Consider the following 23,467-nt stretch of genomic DNA (forward strand, 5'->3'; position numbering starts at 1 on the left):
GAGAAAGGACTTCCCTTGAAGGAAGGAGGAACCAGAGAATCCACCACTGGAGTGCCTGCTTGACCCGAGGGGTCAGTCGATATGAGCGATTGAGGGAAAAAAGGAGTGCATGTTGCATGGGCTGAAGATGGAGTTGAGCGAAGAAGATTGCTTCCATTGCGGCTACCATCTTCCCGAGAATCCTCATGCCGAAACAGATGGAACAAGGAGATAAATGACAGAGCGCCCGGACTCCCCATTGAAGAGCTAGGACCTTGTCCCAAGGGAGAATCATCAACCCTCAGGAAGTGCCCAGGATCATGCTGAGAAGGAAATCTGCGGAGCCGGAACGGGAGAGGACTTGGTCAGGTTGATTAACCAGCCAAGCCAAGAAAGATTTATCCAAAGAAATGCGGACGCACTCCACACAGGGTTAGAAAGATGGCCCTTTTGATCAGTAGGTCGTCTAGATAAGGTACAACGACTAAGCCCCAAGAGTGTGGAATGGCCATGGCAGCCGCCATGACCTTTGTGAATACCCTGGGGGCATTGGCGAGGCTGAAGGGCAAGGCTGATAACTGAAAATGTTCTCCGCGATCTGCAAAGGGAAGAAATTTTTGGCGAGGAGGAAACTTTGGGATGTTAAGATACGCATCTCGAATGTCGATGGAGGCTGGAAACTTCCCTCGTTCCATCGAGGAAATGACGGAATGGAGGGACTCCATCCTGAAATGCCGGACTCTGCCGAATCTGTTTAGAAGCTTTAAGTCCAGGATGTGTCTGACTGAACCATCCTTCTTTGGTACCGTGAACAGGTTTGACTAGAACCCTTGGAACATTTCATTCTCTGGGACCGGGGTAATGACCCCATCTCTATGGCTTGGAAAAAGGCCAGAGCCTGCCTCGGGTGGACAGGAAGAAAAGAATGGGGTTTGAGGAGGGAAGGGGGGGAGAAAATTCCATTTTGTATCCAAAACGACACCAGATCTCTGACCCACTCTTCGTGAACGACTGCGAGCCAGACATGGCTAAAGAGGAGTAGGTGGCCGCCTACTCTGATGGTGTCGTCCGGGCAAGGTTGCGAGTCACTTAGTTGAGGATCTGAAGGGTCTGGATCCCCCAGATCTGGACTGCTTGGGGTGGCCCATCCACGAGTGGCTGAGTTTGCTTGAGGACTGAGGACTCTTGTCCGTATGAGCAGGGCACCCCGAAGTGGGGGAACTAGCCAACGAGAACCACCCGTAATTGCTGCGAAAGGACCGGAAAAAAAAAAAAAAAAAAAAAAAGAGTCTGCAGCTGACGGCGGATAGGACGCCTAACTCTCTGCTGGGGGAGGAATTTACTCTTCCTGCCTGTAGCGTCTGAAATCAGTTGGTCCAGCTTTTCTTCGAATAAACAACCGCTGAGAAAGTGAAGAGATGTTAAGAACTTTTTAGATGTTGAGTCCGCACGCCAGTTCCTCAGGCATAGTGCCCTTCTAAGAGCTACTGCGTTGGAAGTGGTAAGCGCAGAGCAATTAGCCGCATCCAGGGAAGCATTTACTAAACAATCACGAGCCAAAGAAATTTCATTGGCCATCTCCGCTACCTCAGAAGGAAGATCACTCTTCTCTATGGCCTTATGCAGGGAATCTGCCCAGTAAGCCACTGCTTTGGCTACCCAGGTCACTGCAAAGGAGGGGAAAAAGTGCCGAGCCAGACGCTTCAAAAAAAATCAAACGAGCGAAGCTGTCAGACGATCTGTGGGATCTTTAATGGAAGATCCATTGGTAGGGACAGCAGAGTCTTGGATGATAAACGCGATATGGGAGGATCCACTGGAGGAGATTCCGTCCATTGTTTGCGGAGGTCAGGGGAGAAAGAATATCTGGTCTCCAACAATCTATGACCTGCAAAGCTTTTGTCTGGGTGATCCCTATGTCGCTGGACTATGTCCTGAAACTCAGAGTGATTGGCAAACACCCTATGAGGACGTTTAGACCTTGTAAAAGACACTGCAGTATCCGAGTGACGAAGTAGGCTGTTTGTCCACCTGCAGTGACTGGTTGACGGCCTCAGACTATCCTCAGTAGCCTGATGACCTAGAGTGCCCAGGTTAAGGGGCCCATCCAACTCAGAGTCACGTTTGCAGTCCACTCCTTGAGAGGGAGAGCGAGAAAGAGAGCTATCTGACGCCGAAGCTCCAGAGGGCCTGGGGGCGAGCTATGTACCCACTTCCTCGATGCCTGTCTGTGCCTTAAGCGAGGAAGGCACCTGAATGCCGATGGTTCCCCTGATGTAGGGGAATTCTGAGACAGACGGATTAGCAGTCGTGGTCCTGAAAGGATACTGGAGGGACTTGATGACCTTAGTCAAAGAGGCCATAGATTGCGAAAGTGACAAGGCCCACTAAGGGGGACTGGTCACTATGGGCTCAGACGCGGTGGGGGGCTCCTGAGCGCATTTGGGATCGCAAGCCTGACAGAGTGAAGCAGTATGCCTACTTGGTAACGCAGTCTGACAGCAGGTGCATGAAGCAAAAAACACTGTTTTTAGTGGTCTTTTTAGAGGATTTAGGTAAAGACATGATGCATGCTTGTTTTTTTTGTTTTTTTTTTTATTCAAATAAATTTTTATTAAGAACAACAAGGCAATTAACATGTTACATTTACATTTTCAATAGAGTTTCCCCCCCCTCCCCCTTCAAACAGCCCCCTTCGATCCCACAGCCCCCCACCCCCACCCCACAAAGCAGCTCATCTTGTTAATTACTACCATCATTAAAACAATAGAGTATCTAATCCCTCAACCATTCGTATAAGCCACACTTATGTATGCTTGTTAACCCTCAAAATACCGCAGGAAGCCAATTGTGCAGCTGAAAATAGCAAAGCACTTGAAGAAAAAAAATGGGAGGGAAGCCTGAGGGAAGTGTGGCAGAGCACTTACCCAGGACCTGTGCCCCCAAGAGTTCTGTCCCCGTTCTGTCCCCAAGTGTGCAGAATCGAACCTCAAGGGCAGAGGAAGCTTGCTGTGACGTGCTGAGCCTGCTGGGTGGCAAAATATAGCCGGTGAGAACAGAAGAGGCAGGTGAGCGGGACCGCCAGAGTGACGCGTGGAAGGGGGCGGGATTACCGGCTTGCGGCCTAGCAAGGGCCAAAGACAGGGACTAAATTAGCGGAGCCTACATCCCCCCCCCCCCCGATGAAAAACTCACCGCCGGACGATCAGTGCAGCGCCGGATCTCCTCCTGGAGGAAGCGATGGGCAGATGCTCTGCATGCAGGTCATGGCTGCAATAGGGACAGTGCAGGAACCCTCAAATCCACCATCCCTTTGAGAGGGAAGAGGAGAGGACTGTCCAGCTCCCTGCAGCACCGCTGCTCCCCTAGGATTTCACAGGGCAGGTTGTCCGGCTGTGGCTCAGAAGGGGGTACATGGAGGCAACACTCAGTTTTCCTGTCTGTTGCGGGGAGATCGGCACCCTGAAGGGAACTGTTGCCCCTAAAATAGCTCAGGCCTGGCATCCCACGTAGCAGGAGAGGGTACGGGAGGCGACACTCGCCGTGCTCGCCTGTTGTTGTTTGGGGGAGATCGGCCCCTTGAAAGAGTCAGTCGCCCCAGTCTACCTCTTGCACAACGGTTTATTAAAAAAAATATAAAAATAAAAAAAAGTATGGTCTGAATAGCAGACCCCAGTGTGCCTTCTACGGACACCAAGCATGAACTGGATCTATCTGGAGCCAGTGGGCGGTGTATACTGCAGAGGAGGAGCTAACCTTTTTTGTATTTACTTAGTGTCAGCCTCCTACTGGCAGCAGCATACACCCACGGTCCTGTGTCCCCCAATGTGGCGAAGGAGAAATTGTTGTTATAGATTGCAAACATCAAGTACAAAATAATGAAAATAAAATGCATATAGAAGCATGTCTGGTGCCCAGAACTCCGTCATTAATCCTATTAATTTTACCTTACCTTTTATAATATGCAAGTTCTTCCTGCAGCATAAAGACTTTGGCTTTCAGCTCGTTCCTTTCATGCAAGACGTCCCTCAGTTCTTGCAATGTAAATCTGGGCCGATTGGAGTCTTTAAGGTCCATAGATAATTTCTCTGAGTCAAAAATACAATCTTCATTTATGGCTTCAATCTAGAAAAAGATCGAAACACACTCAAGCTTCTGACTTTAGTTGGACTTTCCTGTGTCCCGTCTTGCAGGTGCTCTGCTCATCCTGTGCCAACACATCACATCCCTCCCTCCTTTCTGCATTACATCTCTTTACTATGGTCGCCCTTTCCTACTAGAAAAGGAAACCTGTGGTCCCCATAACTCCTCCAGGAGTGGAAAGGAGCATCCGGCTGTTCATGCACCACTCAAGACTGACTTTAATGAAGAAATCGGAGTGCAGTGATTGGCTATTCTCGGTTGTCTTCAGTGTGAGACTTGATTGGTGCATTAGGACACATACACGACAGGCCAGTCCTTTCAACGATTTCTGGAAGTCATGAGTGAATCTGGGAATGAAAGGGTGGAGGCACCACAAGTTCCCCCTCCTGCAGACTGGGGGAGGGGTGGGGGAGAGGGTCTGACAATCTGAGTCAGCTCCCAAGCACAACATAAGAAAAAAAAAAAACACAATACAGATTTTAGTGACAGATGCTCTGGACAACATTTCCAGGAAATATATACCATTAGTGCTTATCCACTACTTATGCTTCATGTTTGGCCACATTAAAAAACAGTTACTCACTCCCGATGCTTTTCCAGCAGTGTTGGCACTTGCGTTCTCAGGGCTCATGTGAGGTATTGGTCACACAAGCCCTATGCCCAATCAAATTAGATGTATTTAACATGAACAGGAAGCCAGGCCTGCAGCTGCTCTGATTTCCTCTTGATGTTCGTCTTGTCCGAAGGCGGGAACAGGGACGCCAGCGCTGATTGGGCACAGGACTCATGTGAGCTCCAGAAGCGACAGTGCCAACACCGCAGGAACAGCGCCAGCACGGGAGATGTATAGGGTTTTTATTTTAACAGGGCCAAACATGAGGGGGTTGACCAAGTAGTGGACAACCCCTTTAACAACTAGTAACTAGACCCCTGTTTAGCTCACCTACCTGTTCCTTTTTCTCGTCACCATTTTGCACCGGTTCTCCCTTCAACCTTTCTCTCAGCTTAGCAATTTCCATCCTCATATTAGCAGACTCCTGCTCCTTGGCTTGCAGATACGCCTCCAGCTCCACTTTCTGCTCAATCAGGGATTTGCCCTGTGCCTCCACCACTGTAATGCGGTGTCGTAGGTCATGATTAATCTTCATGAGGCGATTCTGCTGCTGCTGCAACTGTAGTTGGCCCAGAAACACACATTAGACTGTTATAATCTAGTCATACCTAAAATAATAAATGTACCTTCTCCCTTTAATATATAAAGTAGACCTCAAGGCTCTGTTCACACAGGTGTCATGCGTTCTGTTTCTACTGGATCGTGATGGACTGTGAGAGGTCCATCGTAGTCACTCTGCACCCTCAGGAGTAATGACAGACATTTTAGCACGGTGTCTGTTAGGTCTACAGGTGATGTAGTGCGGTTACAAAAAGACCAAATCTCCTGAAAAAGGTACAACTTATTGATAATTGGTATGTAGATCGCAGCCTTTTAAAGGTCACCTTTTTGAGCCACTTTTTGCAGTTGCACAATGTCTAAGGGAGGGAGAAGCAGCCAATATGTTACATTTCAAGGCCTGGGAGCTTAACACTATGTGTCCGACACAATTAAACAAAAGAAAAATCACTCTAAATCCCTTAGGGTACCGTCACACTATACGATTTACCTACGATCACGACCAGCGATACGACCTGGCCGTGATCGTAGGTAAATCGTAGTGTGGTCGCTGGGGAGCTGTCACACAGACAGCTCTCCAGCGACCAACGATGCCGAGGTCCCCGGGTAACCATCGGGTTACTAAGCGCAGGACCGCGCTTAGTAACCCGATGTTTACCCTGGTTACCAGCGTAAAAAAAAAAAACAAACAGCACATACTTACATTCCGGTATCTGTCCCTTGCCGTCTGCTTCCCGCCCTCACTGACTGCCGGCCGTAAAGTGAAAGCACAGCACAGCGGTGACGTCACCGCTGTGCTCTGCTTTCACTTTACGGCCGGCAGTCAGTGAGTGCGGGAAGCAGACGGCAAGGGACCTGACGGACACCGGAATGTAAGTATGTGCTGTTTGTTTTTTTTTACATTTACGCTGGTAACCAGGGTAAACATCGGGTTACTAAGTGAGGCCCTGCGCTTAGGAACCCGATGTTTACCCTGGTTACAAGCGAACGCATCGCTAGATCGCATCGCTAGATCGGTGTCACACACCGTTCTAGCGATGACAGCGGGAGATCCAGCGACGAAAGAAAGTTCCATACGATCTGCTACGACGTACGATTCTCAGCAGGATCCCTGATCGCTGCTGCGTGTCAGACACAGCGATATCGTAACGATATCGCTGGAACGTCACGAATTGTACCGTCGTAGCGATCGAAATGGCACTGTGTGACGGTACCCTTAGTTTACAGAATCAAACATATCAACACAATCATTGATTACCAACAGTTTAAAGAAGCACTCCTCCCATCAACATTTCTATAAATATATTGCACTGTGTACTTGCAATTGCTCATCTCATTTTGCCTTTCTACCCAGCTAATTCTTCCCTTTTCCATTAGGTTTATGACATCACACGATTAGAAACTAACTCGCTGAATCTTTCTAAGCTCTTTATATAAACAGGAGGTCTATTTTCCCTGTAGGAGTGTCTGCAAAGGTTCTTGGTAGGGGGTGGGGGAGAGGGAGCCACTGGGTCAGGAGTTGGAGAGGAATGATAAGTGCAGGGACAAGAGACTGTTTCTATATTGAGCACAGAAAAGAGAAGTGTTAGCTGGGTAGAAAGGCAAAATGAGCAATTGTAAGTAAACAGTGCCATATAATATGATGATTTCAATAAATTAAGATAGGAGATACTTTGATGGGAGGACTTCTTAAATAAGAACACATATTGCTATAGATTAGTACAGTCAAATAGGTTATTACTGAAATATTGTCTAAGGGTCACTTCCGTCTGTCTGTCTCGGAAATCCCGCGTCGCTGATTGGTCAATCAGCGACGAGCACAGTCCAGCTGAGAATTAGTCCCTCCCTACTCCCCAGCCATCAGTGCCTGCTCCATACTCCCAATGCAGCATTAATAGTAAAAAGATCTAATGTTAAAAATTTAAAAAAAATAAAAAATAGTTATATACTCACCGTCCGTCGGCCCAGATCCAGAACAGGCCTTTCTCGCTCCTCGCAACGCTCCGGTGACTGCTCTGTGCATTGTGATCTCGCGAGATGATTACGTGCGGTTATCTCGCGAGACCGCAATGCACTCTTGGGACCGGAGCGATCTTGAGGAGCATCGATAAATGCCTTGCCTGGATCTGGAGGGGGGAAGTTTGCTGATGGATGGTAAGTATATAGCCATTCTTAAATTTTAATTCTTTTTTTTTTTTTTTTAACAGGGATATGATGCCCACATTGCTATATACTACGTGGCTGTGCAATACACTACGTGGGCTGTGCAATACACTACGTGGCTGTGCTATATACTACCTGGCTGTGCTATACACTACGTGGCCGGCCGCGAGCAATCAGCGACAAGCGCAGTCAGACCGCGAATTGACGTGGGATTTGAACCACGCTTCACTAATTGGTCGTGCCCGGCTGGCTCCTGTGTATTCAATGTATTATTCTAAAATCTTCAGAAATAAACTACATACATATTCTAGAATACCCGATGCGTTAGAATTGGGCTACCATCTAGTACTGAAATAAACTTTATTTACTTAGGAATTGTAAAGGTTTCACTATTCAGTCAGGATCAAGTAACTGTTCTTTATTTCTGACTAGAGATGAGCGGTGTTCGAGTCGAACTGTTCGCCAATTTCAAATTCAAGCTGTTTTGGGCGGTGTTCGAGTTGTTCGTCAAACTCGAACAATTTGCTTAAAATTCGGCTGTTCGAGTTTCTGTTCAATAACTGTTCGTTCACCAAAAGATCTGTGCTGAATAATGTTGAGCATTCTGATACCCAATATTTGCAGTATCGGCCAATATTCGCTGTATCGGAATTCCGATACCGAGTTCCGATATCGGAATCGAACGTTCGCATAGTGCAATGATGCACTATAATGGAGTGTGGTCGGTGCGTGGGCGGAGACTGCGTGTGTGTGCGGGCGGTGTCTGTGCGGGCTGCCGAGGCTCTGTTCGTGTGTGCAGGCATCGTCCAATGGGACTACAAGTCCCATCGACGATGCCTGCTTCAGTGACAGTGATTGACACATTAGCCAATGATGGGACAGTAGTAGCCCCATCATCCGGCTAATGTGTTGAATAAAAAAAAAAGATTACATACAGATTACATTACAGATTACATACTCACCATTACTTGTCATTTTGATCAAAGCCAGTGTCATCTGTAAAAAAGATTAAAATAACAAACAACCAATATACTCCCTGATCCGCAGAAATCCACGAGTGTCCCACGACGATCTCCCGTTGAGAACGGCAGCATCAGCTGATGCGACCGCTCTCCAGGAGCTCCAGGAACACAATGACGAGAGGAAGGTATCCTTCCGCACTGTATTCCTCCGCCGCTGTAAAAAAAAAAAAAAAAAAAAGTCCCTAGTCTCACTTTTAGCATTGCTGTGTGAGAAATTTTCCCACGCAGCAATTGCCATAAAGTGAGACTTTGAACTATAGTAACCTCTCAGTGATGCACTGCAGGAGCCATTGTCTCCTATCAGCGTGTCACTGAGGGTCCTATAGAGCAGGGACATCACCCGATGTCACTGTTCTATAGGGGAGATCGTCGTGGGACACTCGTTATTAATTGGACTACGGCGGACAGGTAGTATACGGTTTATTATTTTATGTTTTTTGCAGGCGCTGAAGTATGGCAAGTATGGTTAAATGAATTATATTAAAATATTTTTCCTAATGTGTGCGTGTTTTATTAACCCTTTATTACTATTGGATTAATGATGGATAGGCATCTTATTGACGCCTCTCCGTTATTGACCCGGTCGGCCAAAACACAACGGATCCGTTGCACGACGGACGCGGTGTGGCCATCCGTCGCTAATACAATTGTATGGGTAAAAAACGCATCCTGCGAGCACATTTGCAGGATCAGTTTTTTCCCCACAGGATCCGTTTTTTTTTCAAAACTCGCCGGATTGTGCCCGACGACAAAAACCTGATGTGTGAAAGCAGCCTTAGGCTACTTTCACACTTGCGTTTTTAGCAACCCGTCGTTTTGGGAAAATAACGGATCCTGCAAATGTCCTCGCATGATGCGTTTTTTGCCCATAGACTTGTATTAGCGACGGATGGCCACACGTCGCATCCGTCGTGCAACGGATCCGTCGTGTTTTGGCGGATCGTCGGCACGAAAAAAAACGTTCAAGTGAACGTTTTTTGTCCGTCGCGTCTGCCATTTTCTAAGGCGCATGTGCAGCCGAAACTCTGCCCCATCCTCCCCGGACTTCAGAATGGGCACAAATATCACAACGTGCGTTGGTACGTCAGTTCGACGCATAGCGACGGACCCGTACCAACGCAAGTGTGAAAGATGTCTTAATGGAGCGTTTAATTTAAAAAAAAAAAAAAAAAAAAAAAAAACAACACATGGCGTGGGCTCCTGCACAATTTTCTGCGCCAGAGGGGGATAGCCGGGGGCCAATATTTGTAGCCAGCTATGAATATCAGCCCGCAGCTGTCTGTGTAGCCTTTACTGGCTATTAAAATAGGGCCCCCCCAAAAAAAAAAAAAAAAAAAAAAAAAAATAACGTGGGGTCCCCCTATATTTTATAGCCAGAAAGGCTACGCAGACAGCCTAGAGAGGGGCCATGGATATTGGTCCCCCCGGCTACAAATACCAGTCTGCAGCCGCCCCAGAAATGGCGCATCTTTGAGATGCGCCAATTTCAGCACTTAGCCCCTCTCTTCCCACTCCCGTGTAGCGCTGGGATATGGGGTAATAAAGGGTTAATGTCACCTTGCTATTGTAAGGTGACATTAAGCCGGGTTAATAACGGAAAGGCGTCAATAAGACGCCTATCCATTATTAATCCAAAAGTAATATAGGGTTAATAAAACATGCACACATTAGGAAAAAAGTATTTTAATATTCTTCATTTAACCATACTTCAGCGCCTGCTAAAAACGTAAAATAATAAACCGTATACTACCTGTCCGCCGTAGTCCAATTAATAACGAGTGTCCCACGACGATCTCCCCTATAGAACAGTGACATCGGGTGATGTCCCTGCTCTATAGGACCCTCAGTGACACACCGACAGGAGACAATGGCTCCTGCAGTGCATCACTGAGAGGTTACTATAGTTCAAAGTCTCACTTTATGGCAATTGCTGCGTGGGAAAGTTTCTCACACAGCAATGCCAAAAGTGAGACTAGGGACTATTTTTTTACAGCGGCGGCGGAATACCTTCCTCCCGTCATTGTGTTCCCGGAGCCCCAGGAGAGCGGTCGCATTAGCTGATGCTGCCGTTCTCCACGGGAGATAGTCGTGGGACACTCGTGGATTTCTGCTGACAGTGAGTATATTGGTTGTTTGTTATTTTAATCTTTTTTTTGTTTTGTTTTTTTTACAGATGACACTGGCTTCGGGGAACAAAATGACAAGTAATGGTGAGTATGTGCTGTATGTCTATATGTAAGCATGTATGTAGCATTTTTTTTTCCCATTCAACACATTAGCCGGATGATGGACTACTACTGTCCCATCATTGGCTAATGTGTCAATCACTTTCACTGTAGCAGGCATCGTCCGATGGGACTTGTAGTCCCATCGGACGATGCCTGCACACGCACAGAGCCCTGGCAGGCCCGCACATTGGTTTCAATGGGGTTCGGCGGGGTTCGTCGAACACGTCCCAGTTCGACAAACCAACTCGAACACTAGGGAGGTGGCTCAGCACCATTTCTGACAAGTTTTAATTTACACTTATTACTACTAGATAGACCAAGACCAAAAAAATTAACCTCTAAGTTCATGTGCCAAGATGTCAATTACATGCGTATTATTATTATTATTCATTTTTATAGCACCATTTATTCCATGGCGCTTTACATGTGAATGGGGCAAATATAGACAAGTACAATAAACATGAGTAAAACAAGGCACACACAAGTACAGGAGGAGAGAGGACCCTGCCTGCGAGGGCTCACAGTCTACAGGGTATTTCACCGACTTGTCTAAATTTAACACAGACAACTGAATAATTGTACCAAATAAACAGAAATCTAAAAAAAAAAAAAAAAAAAAAAAAAAAAAAAAAAAAAAGATACTCACAGCTTCTACATCTTCATTCTTCAGAACAAGTTCTCTGTCTTTGGCTCTTATTTCATCCCGTTGTTTGTCCACCACTTCCTTCAGCTTTTTCATCACTTGCCTTTCTCTTTCTGACATGCCTAGAATTGCCAAAGACAACTGTCACGATAGTGTGAATATGCCATGTTTGAGTATCTACCTAACTTTACAAGACACAGGCTGCGGGCTATTCCGACCCCCCCTCTTCTCTCTCTCTGACTGCTGCTTGCATGTGTGCAATTCCAAACCCTCACTATAATCACTGAAGAAGTTTATGGCTTGACACTGCCCATTCCTCCTCCCAAGGAACGCCTTTGTCTGGTGAAACCAAAAACGTAAATAAGTAGAAAAGCAGTGCATATCATTCCTCAGCTCACTTAGTGATGTCACGACAAGAGGGCATATCTTTACCCATGCTAAATTGGGTGTTAGAGTTGGTCCAGGAAGCGAGCTAGCAACAGCTCTGCAAATCTGCTCATACATCTGGATATATGGAAACCCTTTCTCCTCCATAGAACACGGCCAGTCACAAGCTGAAATGATATGAGCGCTATGTAAGTGTTCTCTTTTCAACGTTAATCCTATTTTATTTTGTAATTTGTAATGTACACATGATTTTGTCTTCTTTATATCTTTTTTATACCTTGTAAACACTGCCTACCCTTTATGGAGTAAAATATATAATTTACTAGCTTGTCTCTTTCCCTATAAACGAACTGTCACGTCCTCTGAAGTGAATCACGCTACTGATTTGGGTTGGCTCCGGACCAGTTAACCCTTGTGGAATCGGGGCTGGTGGCAGTATACTTTGTTCTGTGCGATTTGGAATCTTTGTAGCGACGGCGGCCTTGATAATTATTGTTCCCACCTGTGTGGGGGTAGTTATATCGCCCTCGCTGCAGCGTGCCCAATAGCCAGTACATAGGGTAATTAGTCGCCAGAAAGGCTGCCTGTTAAGTGCAGTACCTAATCTGACCTGAGTGTAAGGGGGGGGGGGGGGGGGCACCAGATAGCTGCAAGTTCCAAAACGGAACTGGGATATAGATATATCCCCTTCAGAAGGAACCAGGGGCAATCAAACAACCCCGGTTCATGACAAATTGGTGTGAGTAGTGGGGACGATAAAAGGTATCCTCCCCGGGATCCCTGACATATTGTTGAGATCTGTGACATTGTTGGCAGCACTGTGTGAACTGTGACAACAACAATAGTAAAAGAGGATAGCTTAGGAACTAACATGTTTAAAGAAAATCCCTTTAAAATGAAACAAAGGCATGGTGTTAAAGGGGTTGTCAAGACCACAGTCCATATGTACCTCCTCCTTTTATGTTAAATAAATAAGGCAGCACACTGCAGCGCTAGAACATACAAACTTGAAATACGAAATTTGAACTGCGTTACTGCACTAGAAATATGAAAAATGAGAGCGTTTAGCGCATAAAAATGGCCAATTTTATGTGTACCTGGTAGCCACTTTACGGCATCTCTCTTATACCAGGTCCTACGCTTGCCTTACCTCGCTGAGAATAAACGTCTCCATCTGAATGGGTACATGTGAAACCTCTTCCTAGACTAAAATTCTCTCTGTCTATGGAGGGGTATTGGACGTGCTGTAAATAAAACACCTGTGGCCATTTTTATGCGCTAAACGCTCTCATTTTTCATATTTCTAGTGCAGTAATGCAGTTCAAATTTCGTATTTCAAGTTTGTTCTCAGCGAGGTAAGGCAAGCGTAGGACCTGGTATAAGAGATGCCGTAAAGTGGCTACCAGGTACACATAAAATTGGCCATTTTTATGCGCTAAATGCTCTCATTTTTCATATTTCTAGTGCAGTAATGCAGTTCAAATTTCGTATTTCAAGTTTGTATGTTCTAGCGCTGCAGTGTGCTGCCTTATTTATTTAACTATATACGAGTTGGCGACTCTAGGTTCAGCACCTGTTCACACTTAGTCTATGTTTGGATGTGCAGGTCAGGTTTTTGAAATGCCTCCTCCTTTATGTGCTAAAAAAGGTCAAACGCCTTTAACATACATTACAGACCAAAAGTTTGGACACCTCATTTAAAGATTTTTCTGTATTTTCATAACTATGTGTGAAACAACTGAAAATATGTATTATAGTCTAGGTTCTTCAAAGTAACCACCTTTTGCTTTGATGACTGCTTTGCACACTCTTGGCATTCTCTTGATGAGCTTCAAGTAGTAGTCACCGGAAATGGTTTTCACTTCACAAGTGTGCCCTGTCAGGTTTAATAAATGGGATTTCTTGCATTATAAATGGGGTTGGGACCATCAGTTGTGTTGTGCAGACGTCTGGTGGATACACAGCTGATAGTCCTACTGAATACACTGTTAGAATTTGTATTATGGCAAGAAAAAAGCAGCTAAGTAAAGAAAAATGAGTGGCCATCATTACTTTAAGAAATGAAGGTCAGTCAGTCTGAAAAATTGGGAAAACTTTGAAAGTGTCACCAAGTGCAGTTGCAAAAACCATCAAGCACTACAAAGAAACTGGCTCACATGAGGACCGCCCCAGGAAAGGAAGACCAAGAGTCGCCTCTGCTTCTGAGGTTAAGTTTATCCGAGTCACCAGCCTCAGAAATCGCAGGTTAACAGCAGCTCAGATTAGAGACCAGGTCAATGCCACACAGAGTTCTAGCAGCAGACCCATCTCTACAACAACTGTTAAGAGGAGACAGTGCAGCAGGTGTTGATGGTAAAATAGCTGCCAGGAAACCACTGCTAAGGACAGGCAACAAGCAGAAGAGACTTGTTTGGGCTAAAGAACACAAGGAATGGACATTAGACCAGTGGAAATCTGTACTTTGGTCTGAGGAGTTCAAATTTGAGATCTTTGCTTCCAACCACTGTGTCTTTGTGCGACGCAGAAAAGGTGAACGGATGGACTCCACATGCCTGGTTCCCACCGTGAAGAAGCATGGAGGAGGTGTGATGGGGTGGGGGTGCTTTGCTGGTGACACTGTTGGGGATTTATTCAAAATTGAAGGCATACTGAACCAGCATGGCTACCACAGCATCTTGCAGCGGCATGCTGTTCCACCTGGCTTGCCTTAGTTATTATTATAGCGCCATTTATTCCATGGCGCTTTACATGTGAGGAGGGGTATACATAAAAACAGGTACAATAATCTTGAACAATACAAGTCACAACTGGTACAGGAGGAGAGAGGACCCTGCCCACGAGGGCTCACAATCTACAAGGGATGGGTGAGGATACAGTAGGTAAGGATAGAGTTGGTCGTGCAGTGGTTTGGTCGATCGGTGGTTACTGCAGGTTCTTTTTGAAGGTTTCGATGGTAGGCGAGAGTCTGATATGTTGTGGGAGAGAGTTCCGGAGTAGGGGTGATGCACGAGAGAAATCTGGTATGCGATTGTGGGAAGAGGAGATAAGAGGGGAGTAGAAAAGGAGATCTTGTGAGGATCGGAGGTTGCGTGCAGGAAAGTACCTGGAGACGAGGTTGTGGATGGCTTTGTATGTCATGGTTAGGTTTTTGTACTGGAGTCTCTGGGTAATGGGGAGCCAGTGAAGGGATTGACAGAGGGGAGAGGTCGGGGAATAGCGGGGGGGGTAGGTGGATTAGTCGGGCAGCTGATTTTAGAATAGATTGGAGGGGTGCGAGAGTGTTCGAGGGGAGGCCACAGAGCAGGAGGTTACAGTAGTCGAGGCGGGAGATGATGAGGGTATGGACTAGGGTTTTTGCAGATTCTTGGTTTAGGAATGTACGGAGCCGTGAAATATTTTTGAGTTGAAGGCGGCAGGAAGTGGAAAGGGCTTGGATATGCAGTTTGAAGGAGAGATCAGTGTCAAGGATTACCCCGAGGCAGCGAGCTTGTAGGACTGGGGAGAGTGGGCAGCCATTTACTGTAATGGATAGGTTCGTTGGGGGGGGGGGGGGTTGCGTGAGATGGGGGAAAGACAATGAATTCTGTTTTGTTCATGTTAAGTTTTAGTTGGACCATCATTTATTTTTCAACAGGACAATGACCCCAAACACACCTCCAGGCTGTGCAAGGGCTATTTGAACAAGAGGGAGAGAGTGATGGGGTGCTACTCCAGATGACCTGGCCTCCACAGTAACCAGACCTGAACCCAATCAAGACGGTTGGGGGTGAGCTGGACCGCAGAGTGAAGGCAAAAGGGCCAACAAGTGCTAAGCATCTCTGGGAACTCCTTCATGATTGTTGGAAGACCATTCCTGTGACTACCTCTTGAAGCTCATCAAGAGAATGCCAAGAGTGTGCAAAGCAGTCATCAAAGCTAAAGGTGGCTACTTTGAAGAACCTAGACTATAAGACATTTTCAGTTGCTTCACACTTTTTTGTTAAGTATATAATTCCACATGTGTTAATTCATAGTTTTGATGCCTTCAGTGTGAATTTACAATTTTCATAGTCATGAAAATACAGAAAAATCTTTAAATGAGAAAGTGTGTCCAAACTTTTGGGCTGTACTGTATATTCCATACTTTTTCAATGTGAAAGCTTTTTACTACCTGTATACAATACTGCATACTGTATAGCACACATTGTAGTATCATTTGTCTGTTGCATCCACATCACAAATTCTTCCAGGCAAGCGACCGTGTTAGTCATAGGTGTTTTCTCTCTCGCTAAAGACAGGTCAGTAAATTTTGACCTACACTCATATCAGATTTTCACAAAAGGCCTAAAAGTAAGTTGAGAAAAAAAAAAAAAAAAAAAAAAAAACACACACTCCAAGAACATGGAATATAGTAGTCTGTGAGATCACAAAGCATCCCAAGGTAAGCTCTAAGCAACTAAAGGCCTCTCACACATCAGCTAATGTTAATGTTTATGAGTCCATGATAGGGGGTACAGGGACAAAACAATGGTGTGCACGGCAGGTTTGCAATGAGAAAGCCACGGTTCTAATGTCCTTTTGTATGATGTGGGCCTGGTTTGTACTGATTGTTCTAGCATTGTAAACCACACTATTTGAATCCGCTCTTCCTGTTTATCCAGTACAAAGACCTATTTCAGGTCAAAACGTTGTCACTGATGTTCTTGGCAGAATAAACCACATTTTGATAACTTCAACTGAGATTTGGATGCCATCTATCGATGTTGAACGCATTGGATTTCTTCAAGTGGGATCCTTGGATATTTGGACTTTACGTCACTATGGAGACTGCTGCCAACCGATTGCCTTTATTTGCTGCATCGTTTCACCACTGCCAGCCAATAGATGCAGACAAGCATGTCTGGGGCCATATTGAACAGCATCACGGGCTGCAGGTTGTACATCCCCGCTGTCAGAAGATCTCCCAAACTATGCGCATTCATGCTTCTAGATCAATCGGTTTGAGAGCCATGAAATAAATGGGGATGCACTTGTAAACTTTTACATGGATCTGGCCCAATACAGACAAGTCTCAGAAAAAAAAAAAAAAAAAAATAATCATTTGGAAGGTGATGGATCGCACCTCTAACATGTATAGCATGTTGTTCTGTTTAGATGTATTATCACTGGTGAACATAATGACAAAACGGATCGGAAGGGGCAGATCTGCCATTTAGATGGGGCAATCAATACACTTTAAAGCTTGTTCCCAGCGTTCCAACACGCCGATGAATGAGATCAGCAGGGACATCAGAGCTACGGAAACACATTTTCTTGATGCTTTAGGGCACAGCAGGTTGTCACAATGATAAAATACACAATCAAGTTCCAGAAAAAGTTGCTGCACGTCTGAGACGTGTGGTGTCGGTCAGTTACATTTTCGGAAATACATTTCATGGACACATTTCTTGGCACTGCGGTGGGGCTGGGATTGCAGCATTGTGAATAAATGTACACGTACGCTTTCAAATTAATATTCCACATCTTTCCTAAAATAAATAATTAAGGAAAACATCTGATTGGTGCCCTCACCGCTTACACGCTCATTATTCCAAATGGGGGAGGAGTGTAAGGCCGCATTCACACGTCAGTATTTGTTCCGCATTCTATTAGTTTTGTATACTAAAGACAGGAGTGGAACTTACAGAGAAAAACCACTGACACCTGTTCGGTGTTCTGGAGAAACATGGTTTTGGCATACAAATACTAATTAAATAATGATGTGTGAATGAGGCCCAAGCACTGCCAGACTCTTAAGGTCACGTTCAGTGTTTCACAGCAGTATCTGTAAACCAGGAGAGGAACAGAGGAAAAAGTATAATAGAAACATATGCACCACTAGTGATGAGCGAGTATACTCGTTCCTCAGGGTTTTCCAGAGCAAGCTCGGGTGGTCTCCGAGTATTCGTGAGTGCTCGGAGATTTCGTTTTCCTTGGCGCAGCTGCATGATTTGTGGCTACTAGACAGCTTGATTACATGTGGGGATTCCCTAGCAACCCCCACATGTACTCAGGCTGGCTAGCAGCCGTAAATCATCCAGCTGCAGCAAGGAAAACTAAATTTCCGAGCACTCACAAATACTCGGAGACCACCCGAGCATGCTCTGGAAAACCCCGAGGAACGAGTATACTCGCTCATCACTAGTCACCACTTCTGCATTTAATCACCCACTCCTGGTTTTAGCTTACAAATACTGATGTAAAAAAAAAAAAAAAAAAAACTGACCAAATACTGAACGTGTGAACGTGAACTGAGGCTCATTTACACATCCATTTTTCATGTACAAGTTCTATCCATTTTTTCAGATAACACTTGTACCTTCAACAATCTATGGGACTGTTTTTAGGACTTTTTTGCGGACAGAGGAGATCCATGCAAAAAATCGTGGAGACATGTCCAATATTGATCAGAGTGACAAACTTGGCATTGAAAGTCTGTGGCTCCATGAAGAGATTGGGGGGGGGGGGGGGGGGGGGGTAGGGGAATAAAAAACAAAAGACACTTTACCAAACTCTGATGGAAGTCACTGATGATACTTGGTCCGTTATTCTAGTACATTAACAAAAAACCTCGATATCTGAATGATTTATTTGGTGAGAATAAAAGGTTCAGATGGAGATGACCAGACTTGCATGCTGGACCAACTCCAACAAATGGATCACTCATCTTTAGGATCGATATGTAAAAATCCAACATGCCGATACTAGATGGTTGGTGGGTTCAGCCACCTAAAACCTTGTTCACACTTTGCGTTTTTGCATATTTTTCCCCCGTGGTAAGAAAAAAAAAAAAAAAAAAAAAAAAAAAAAACAGCTTTTTACAGACTGCAGTGTGACAGACTTCTGTCATCTCGTGAACACGCTGCTTATTTTTTCCATCAAGATTTCAAACTTCAAAGCGTTTTTCCAAATTCACCGCAGCTAAATTATTCCAGTTTTTTTTATGCATTTTTCACCCAATTCAAATGAATGAAGAAGAAAAAAATAAAAATAAAATAATAATAATAATAATAATAATAATAATATTATTATTGTGGCAAAAATGTGTGTATTTTAAGCAGCGTTTTTTATTTTTAACACGGATTTTTACAGCAGAAAAATCTGCTGCAAATAATAATAATAAAAATAATAATCTTTAAATACTAAATGAACTGAAAGTGTTATAGGAGGAAAGAAAGAAAACAAAGTTTTGCAATTGGTGAAAGCAGTGAAAATACCTCACCATAATATGTAGCCAGAAACAAAAAACAAACAGCAAGAAGGATAATAAACATAAATTGTGATGTGGAAAATAAAACAAAATATAGGTCAACTGATTTTGTGATGTAGAGCAGGGGTGTCAAACTGCATTCCTCGAGGGCTGCAAACAGGTCATGTTTTCAGGATTTCCTTGTACTGCACAGGTGATAATTTAATCACCTACACAAATAATGAGTTGGTGATTAAATTATCACCTGTGCAGTACAAGGAAATCCTGAAAACATGACCTGTTTGCAGCCCTCGAGGAATGCAGTTTGACACCCCTGATGTACAGTACTTTAGTTCTACTCTTTGGACAGCCAGTACTTCTAAGAACATGTGAATTATGTAATATAATATGCTCCATTGTCCCTGTACAGTGTCGGACCGGTACAGCCGTGGCAGGGCTCCCGCCGATAGCACGGGCTCATCTGTAGTCACCATTAGCAGGGAGGCGTCACTATTTCCAGCACAAGCTGTTCTATTCTAAGTGGATAAATGGACACCAGAAGAAGACGTGAGCGTCTGTATGAAGCCGCTAGAAGGGACTCCGAGGAAGAAATATGAACACCAACCTATCAAAGTTTTATTATTTCATAAATAGTTAATTTTGTAGTCAATTTTTTAGTAGTGGGCATTTACACGAGTGACGATACGGCACATTGGCCGTCTGGTCTTAAGTTACAAGTCCGCATTCACTGACTGCAGACTTGTGTATCCTCACATCGCGATCACAGTGCACTGTGGGAAGGCTCTCTGACTTATATAAAGCGGTCACCTGCAGACTAGATGTGGCAGCCTCGCTCAATGCAAGTGTACTGAGTGAGGCCGAATACAGTCTAGTCGGAATGTGGCCGGGAATATGCTAATCACATCCTAAAAGTGCGCACGGCCTGAAGACTCACAAGTCTGCAGTCACACAGACTGCAGACTTGTATTCCAAGGTTGGCACACACCGGCTACAGAAACTAAAATATGACAAATTATGGGGAAAGCTAGCAAATCATATGGCTTATAATTCCTTTTATACATCAGAATAATACAACAAACTGGCAATATTTTTGTGAGCAATACAAATATAATTAGTACACTTAGATTTACCCATATGCAGTTTTTCTTTTTTAATTCATTTTTAGAATTATTTTTCATTTCAGCGCTGGAGTGGTGTTACTATTCTAAGTTCCCTGAGCCTAATATTATACTCAGCAGCTGCCATCCTCAGCTCTTCTAAGCGCCGCTCCGGTCCTGCACCGCCATCTTGTGATCACAACCGCTGACTGACCAAGAGTTAGGAGGCGACGGTCACCAGCTCCCAATGTGAGTCTATGAGAGTCTCGTTCTGGCTCTCAGACTTAGGCCGGGGTCACTCTTGCCAGTGTGATGCGAGAAATTGGCATGAGTCTCTCGCATCAATACCCGGCACTGCCGCCAGCACTCGGGACATAGAAATACATGCAGCCGCACGCTCCGGTCCGAGTGCCGGCGGCAGTGCCGGGTATTGATGCGAGAGACTCGTGCCAATTTCTCGCATCACACTCGCAAGTGTGACCCCGGCCTTATATTGAGAAGTGACGACCAGATCTTCCAGCAAACACTGGAGCGAACCACCCTGGTCACAAACTGTTGTAGACCGACTGGAGCAGCGCAGATAACAGAAGACGGCAGCTGGCGAGTATAACACTAGGAGCAGGGAAGTTAGATTAGTGGCGCTCCAAGGACAAGATCTGCAAGGAGCTCGTAGGTTCTCCTTGTGTTTGTGTGGGTTTCCTCACGACCTCCAAAGACATAATGATAGAAAATCTACTGTAGTTTGTAAGCCCCACTGGGGACGGTGATGGATAATGTCTGTAAAGCGATGTGTAATTAAGGGCGCCAAGTACGAGAGTAACAATAAGGAGTCTAATAGCTAATCATTAGAAGTATTTACTGTAACAGACATGTCAGGAGAGCCAACATCTCCTGTAACAGTTGGAGCCATTGTGTCATCTAGCTTACCTTCATGCTTCTGGAAGTCCTCCTCGGTCAAATTGACATCCTTTAGGGACAGATTGGAAAGTAGCTGTTTGTTCTCCTCTTGTAGTTGAGCAATTTGGCCAAGAAGGTCCTGTGCTTCTCCCCTCCAAACATCCTCCACCAGTTCAAGTTCCTGAAAGATCAAAGCCTTATTAGTGACACATTCATTGAATTTCTGTTGCTCATGTAGCAGTGGAGCATTTCCAAGGGATCAGGTCTTGCAGGGTGTTCCAGGTTTGCAGTGGTTAGTGCCCACTAAAAGCGGTCCACAGAAGGACAACTGCTCAACCTACAAGAGTCACGGGAGCCCAATGCTCAGAGCAAAGTACTTTATTCTGTTCTAGACCTCAAGAGATGGAGCAGACAGAACTTCAGGTGATGCCCATCAACAATACAATAGAGCTGCCACCTCAGATGCTAGACAGAAGGACATGGGCAGTTCTTGCAAGCACTGGTCTGAGGCTGGCTGGGGTCACTGAAGATACTTCTCAATCCCGGCCAGCTTCAGCACAATTCTCACAACCTTAGACAATAGCAGTGGTCGGTCTCCTAGGCAATGAGCTTTAAAGAAAAAAATAAAGTGGTACTATCTTAAGAACAGCTGTAAATTTTACAATTACTAGGTGGCAATATCCATCTATGAAGTTGGGATTAACCCTTTAAATATAAGTGAAATTTGGTATCAACACCTGACACCCCTAATAGGAGACCATTTCCCTCCTCGTCTGTAGTGGACAGAGAGCGGCGGGGGTGCTACGACGGGGCCGCTCTGCAGCCTTCTCTGTACCCTACTCTGTATGCTCCCGCAGGCATAGACTGCGTTGGTAAATCCCACACATAGTAGGGTCTCCACATAGGTTTGCACCATATCTGGGTCAGGAGGCCCACGCGCCCATCTGCGGGACCCTTGGCCGGTGGGCACAGCCTGATAAGGAGGTTTTATTTTCACATCTGGCTTCCAGCTCTTCCTAGGGGACAATGATGGGACTCACGATTGGGCGCAGGGACGGCATGGCACCAATATGAGGGACTGTGGAGCGCCACAATAAAGACGCCTCTGTGGTGACAGCAGAAGCCTCATGTGACTGCGGGTGGTGGCTCCTATAAGTAGTATATATATATATATATATATACATATATCATGTACAGGTGTCATGTCCTCAGTCCCTCACCTTCTGGTGCTTCTTCTCCTTCTCTATCCGGTCCATCCGCTCCAGCCTCAGCCGGTCCAGCTCCAGCCTCAGCTCCTCCAGCTCTGGGCTCATGTTGTTCCTGCTGACCAGGACCTCCAGGATCTCCAGCACCCGCACAACTTTGGGCATGAGCCGGCTAATAGCCTCGCAGCCATAGTGGTCAATGACTCGCTCAAACTCCTGCCCCACCGCTGATGCGATGTCATAAACATCCATGACCGTCAGCTCGGCCACATTCTTCTCCAGGGCTGAGATCCCCTCCATGACTTCTCCCCTCCTCCCAGAAGCTTCCTGCCCCGCACACAGCCGCCCCCCGATGAGTAGCCGGGGGCAGGGCGACCTCCTCCCGCAGACGGCGCTCACACCCGGTGTGGCTGGGAGGGCGACATAGTCCGCAGACTCGTCCCGGCCTTGTGATCAGCGGAGGGAAGCGGCCAGTGCCAAAAAGGAGCCGACACGCGATCTGGCTATATGACACCAGAGGGCGCTACTACGCATGTCCGAGCTGCCTGCTCCATTAACCCATTCACTGACCAATGATCTCTACAAAATCAGGGCTGGGAAATCCACATTGTACAAAGGAGGCAACTCTGACAACTCTCTTGTATTAGTAATAAACCAGCAACAGATTAGAGTTTCCATAAGTGACTGCTATGTGTTTGCTACTTTCATCTCAATGCTTTTAACCCCTTTACCCCCAAGGGTGGTTTGCACGTTATGGACCGGGCCAATTTTTACAATTCTGACCACTGTCCCTTTATGAGGTTATAACTCTGGAACGCTTCAACGGATCCCGGTGATTATGACATTGTTTTCTCGTGACATATTGTACTTCATGATAGTGGTAAAATTTCTTTGATATTACCTGCGTTTATTTGTGAAAAAAAAAAAACAACAGAAATTTGGCAAAAATTTTGAAAATTTTGCAATTTTCCAACTTTTAATTTTTATGCAATTAAATCACAGAGATGTCACACAAAATACTTAATAAGTAACATTTCCCACATGTCTACTTTACATAAGCACAATTTTGGAACCAACATTTTTTTTGTTAGGGAGTTATAAGGGTTAAAAGTTGACCAGCAATTTCTCATTTTTACAACACCATTTTTTTTAGGGCCCACATCTCATTTGAAGTCATTTTGAGGGGTCTATATGACAGAAAATACCCAAGTGTGACACCGTTCTAAAAACTGCACCCCTCAAGGTGCTCAAAACCACATTCAAGAAGTTTATTAACCCTTCAGGTGTTTCACAGGAATTTTTGG

General features: G+C 45.3%; 1 protein-coding gene across 3 annotated transcripts in view; it reads right to left on the bottom strand.

The window, feature by feature from the left end:
* The window catches only part of RILPL1 (Rab interacting lysosomal protein like 1), a 61,057-nt gene extending 38,379 nt beyond the window's left edge, over positions 1-22,678 (bottom strand). For 2 of the 3 annotated variants that reach the window (XM_069755964.1, XM_069755969.1), the window contains exons 1-5: positions 22,179-22,678; positions 20,989-21,139; positions 11,353-11,471; positions 5,070-5,294; positions 3,932-4,104 (exon numbers count right to left, since the gene is read on the bottom strand). In XM_069755964.1, coding sequence (XP_069612065.1) covers positions 3,932-4,104; positions 5,070-5,294; positions 11,353-11,471; positions 20,989-21,139; positions 22,179-22,463 — 953 coding nt within the window. In that variant the 5' untranslated portion in view covers positions 22,464-22,678. The remainder of the gene's footprint in view (positions 1-3,931; positions 4,105-5,069; positions 5,295-11,352; positions 11,472-20,988; positions 21,140-22,178) is intronic. The other variant, XM_069755970.1, reaches the window with a different exon arrangement.
* Between the last annotated feature and the right edge of the window lie 789 nt (positions 22,679-23,467).

This window comes from Ranitomeya imitator, chromosome 1 (assembly GCF_032444005.1).
Source record: "Ranitomeya imitator isolate aRanImi1 chromosome 1, aRanImi1.pri, whole genome shotgun sequence".
NCBI lineage: Eukaryota > Metazoa > Chordata > Amphibia > Anura > Dendrobatidae > Ranitomeya > Ranitomeya imitator.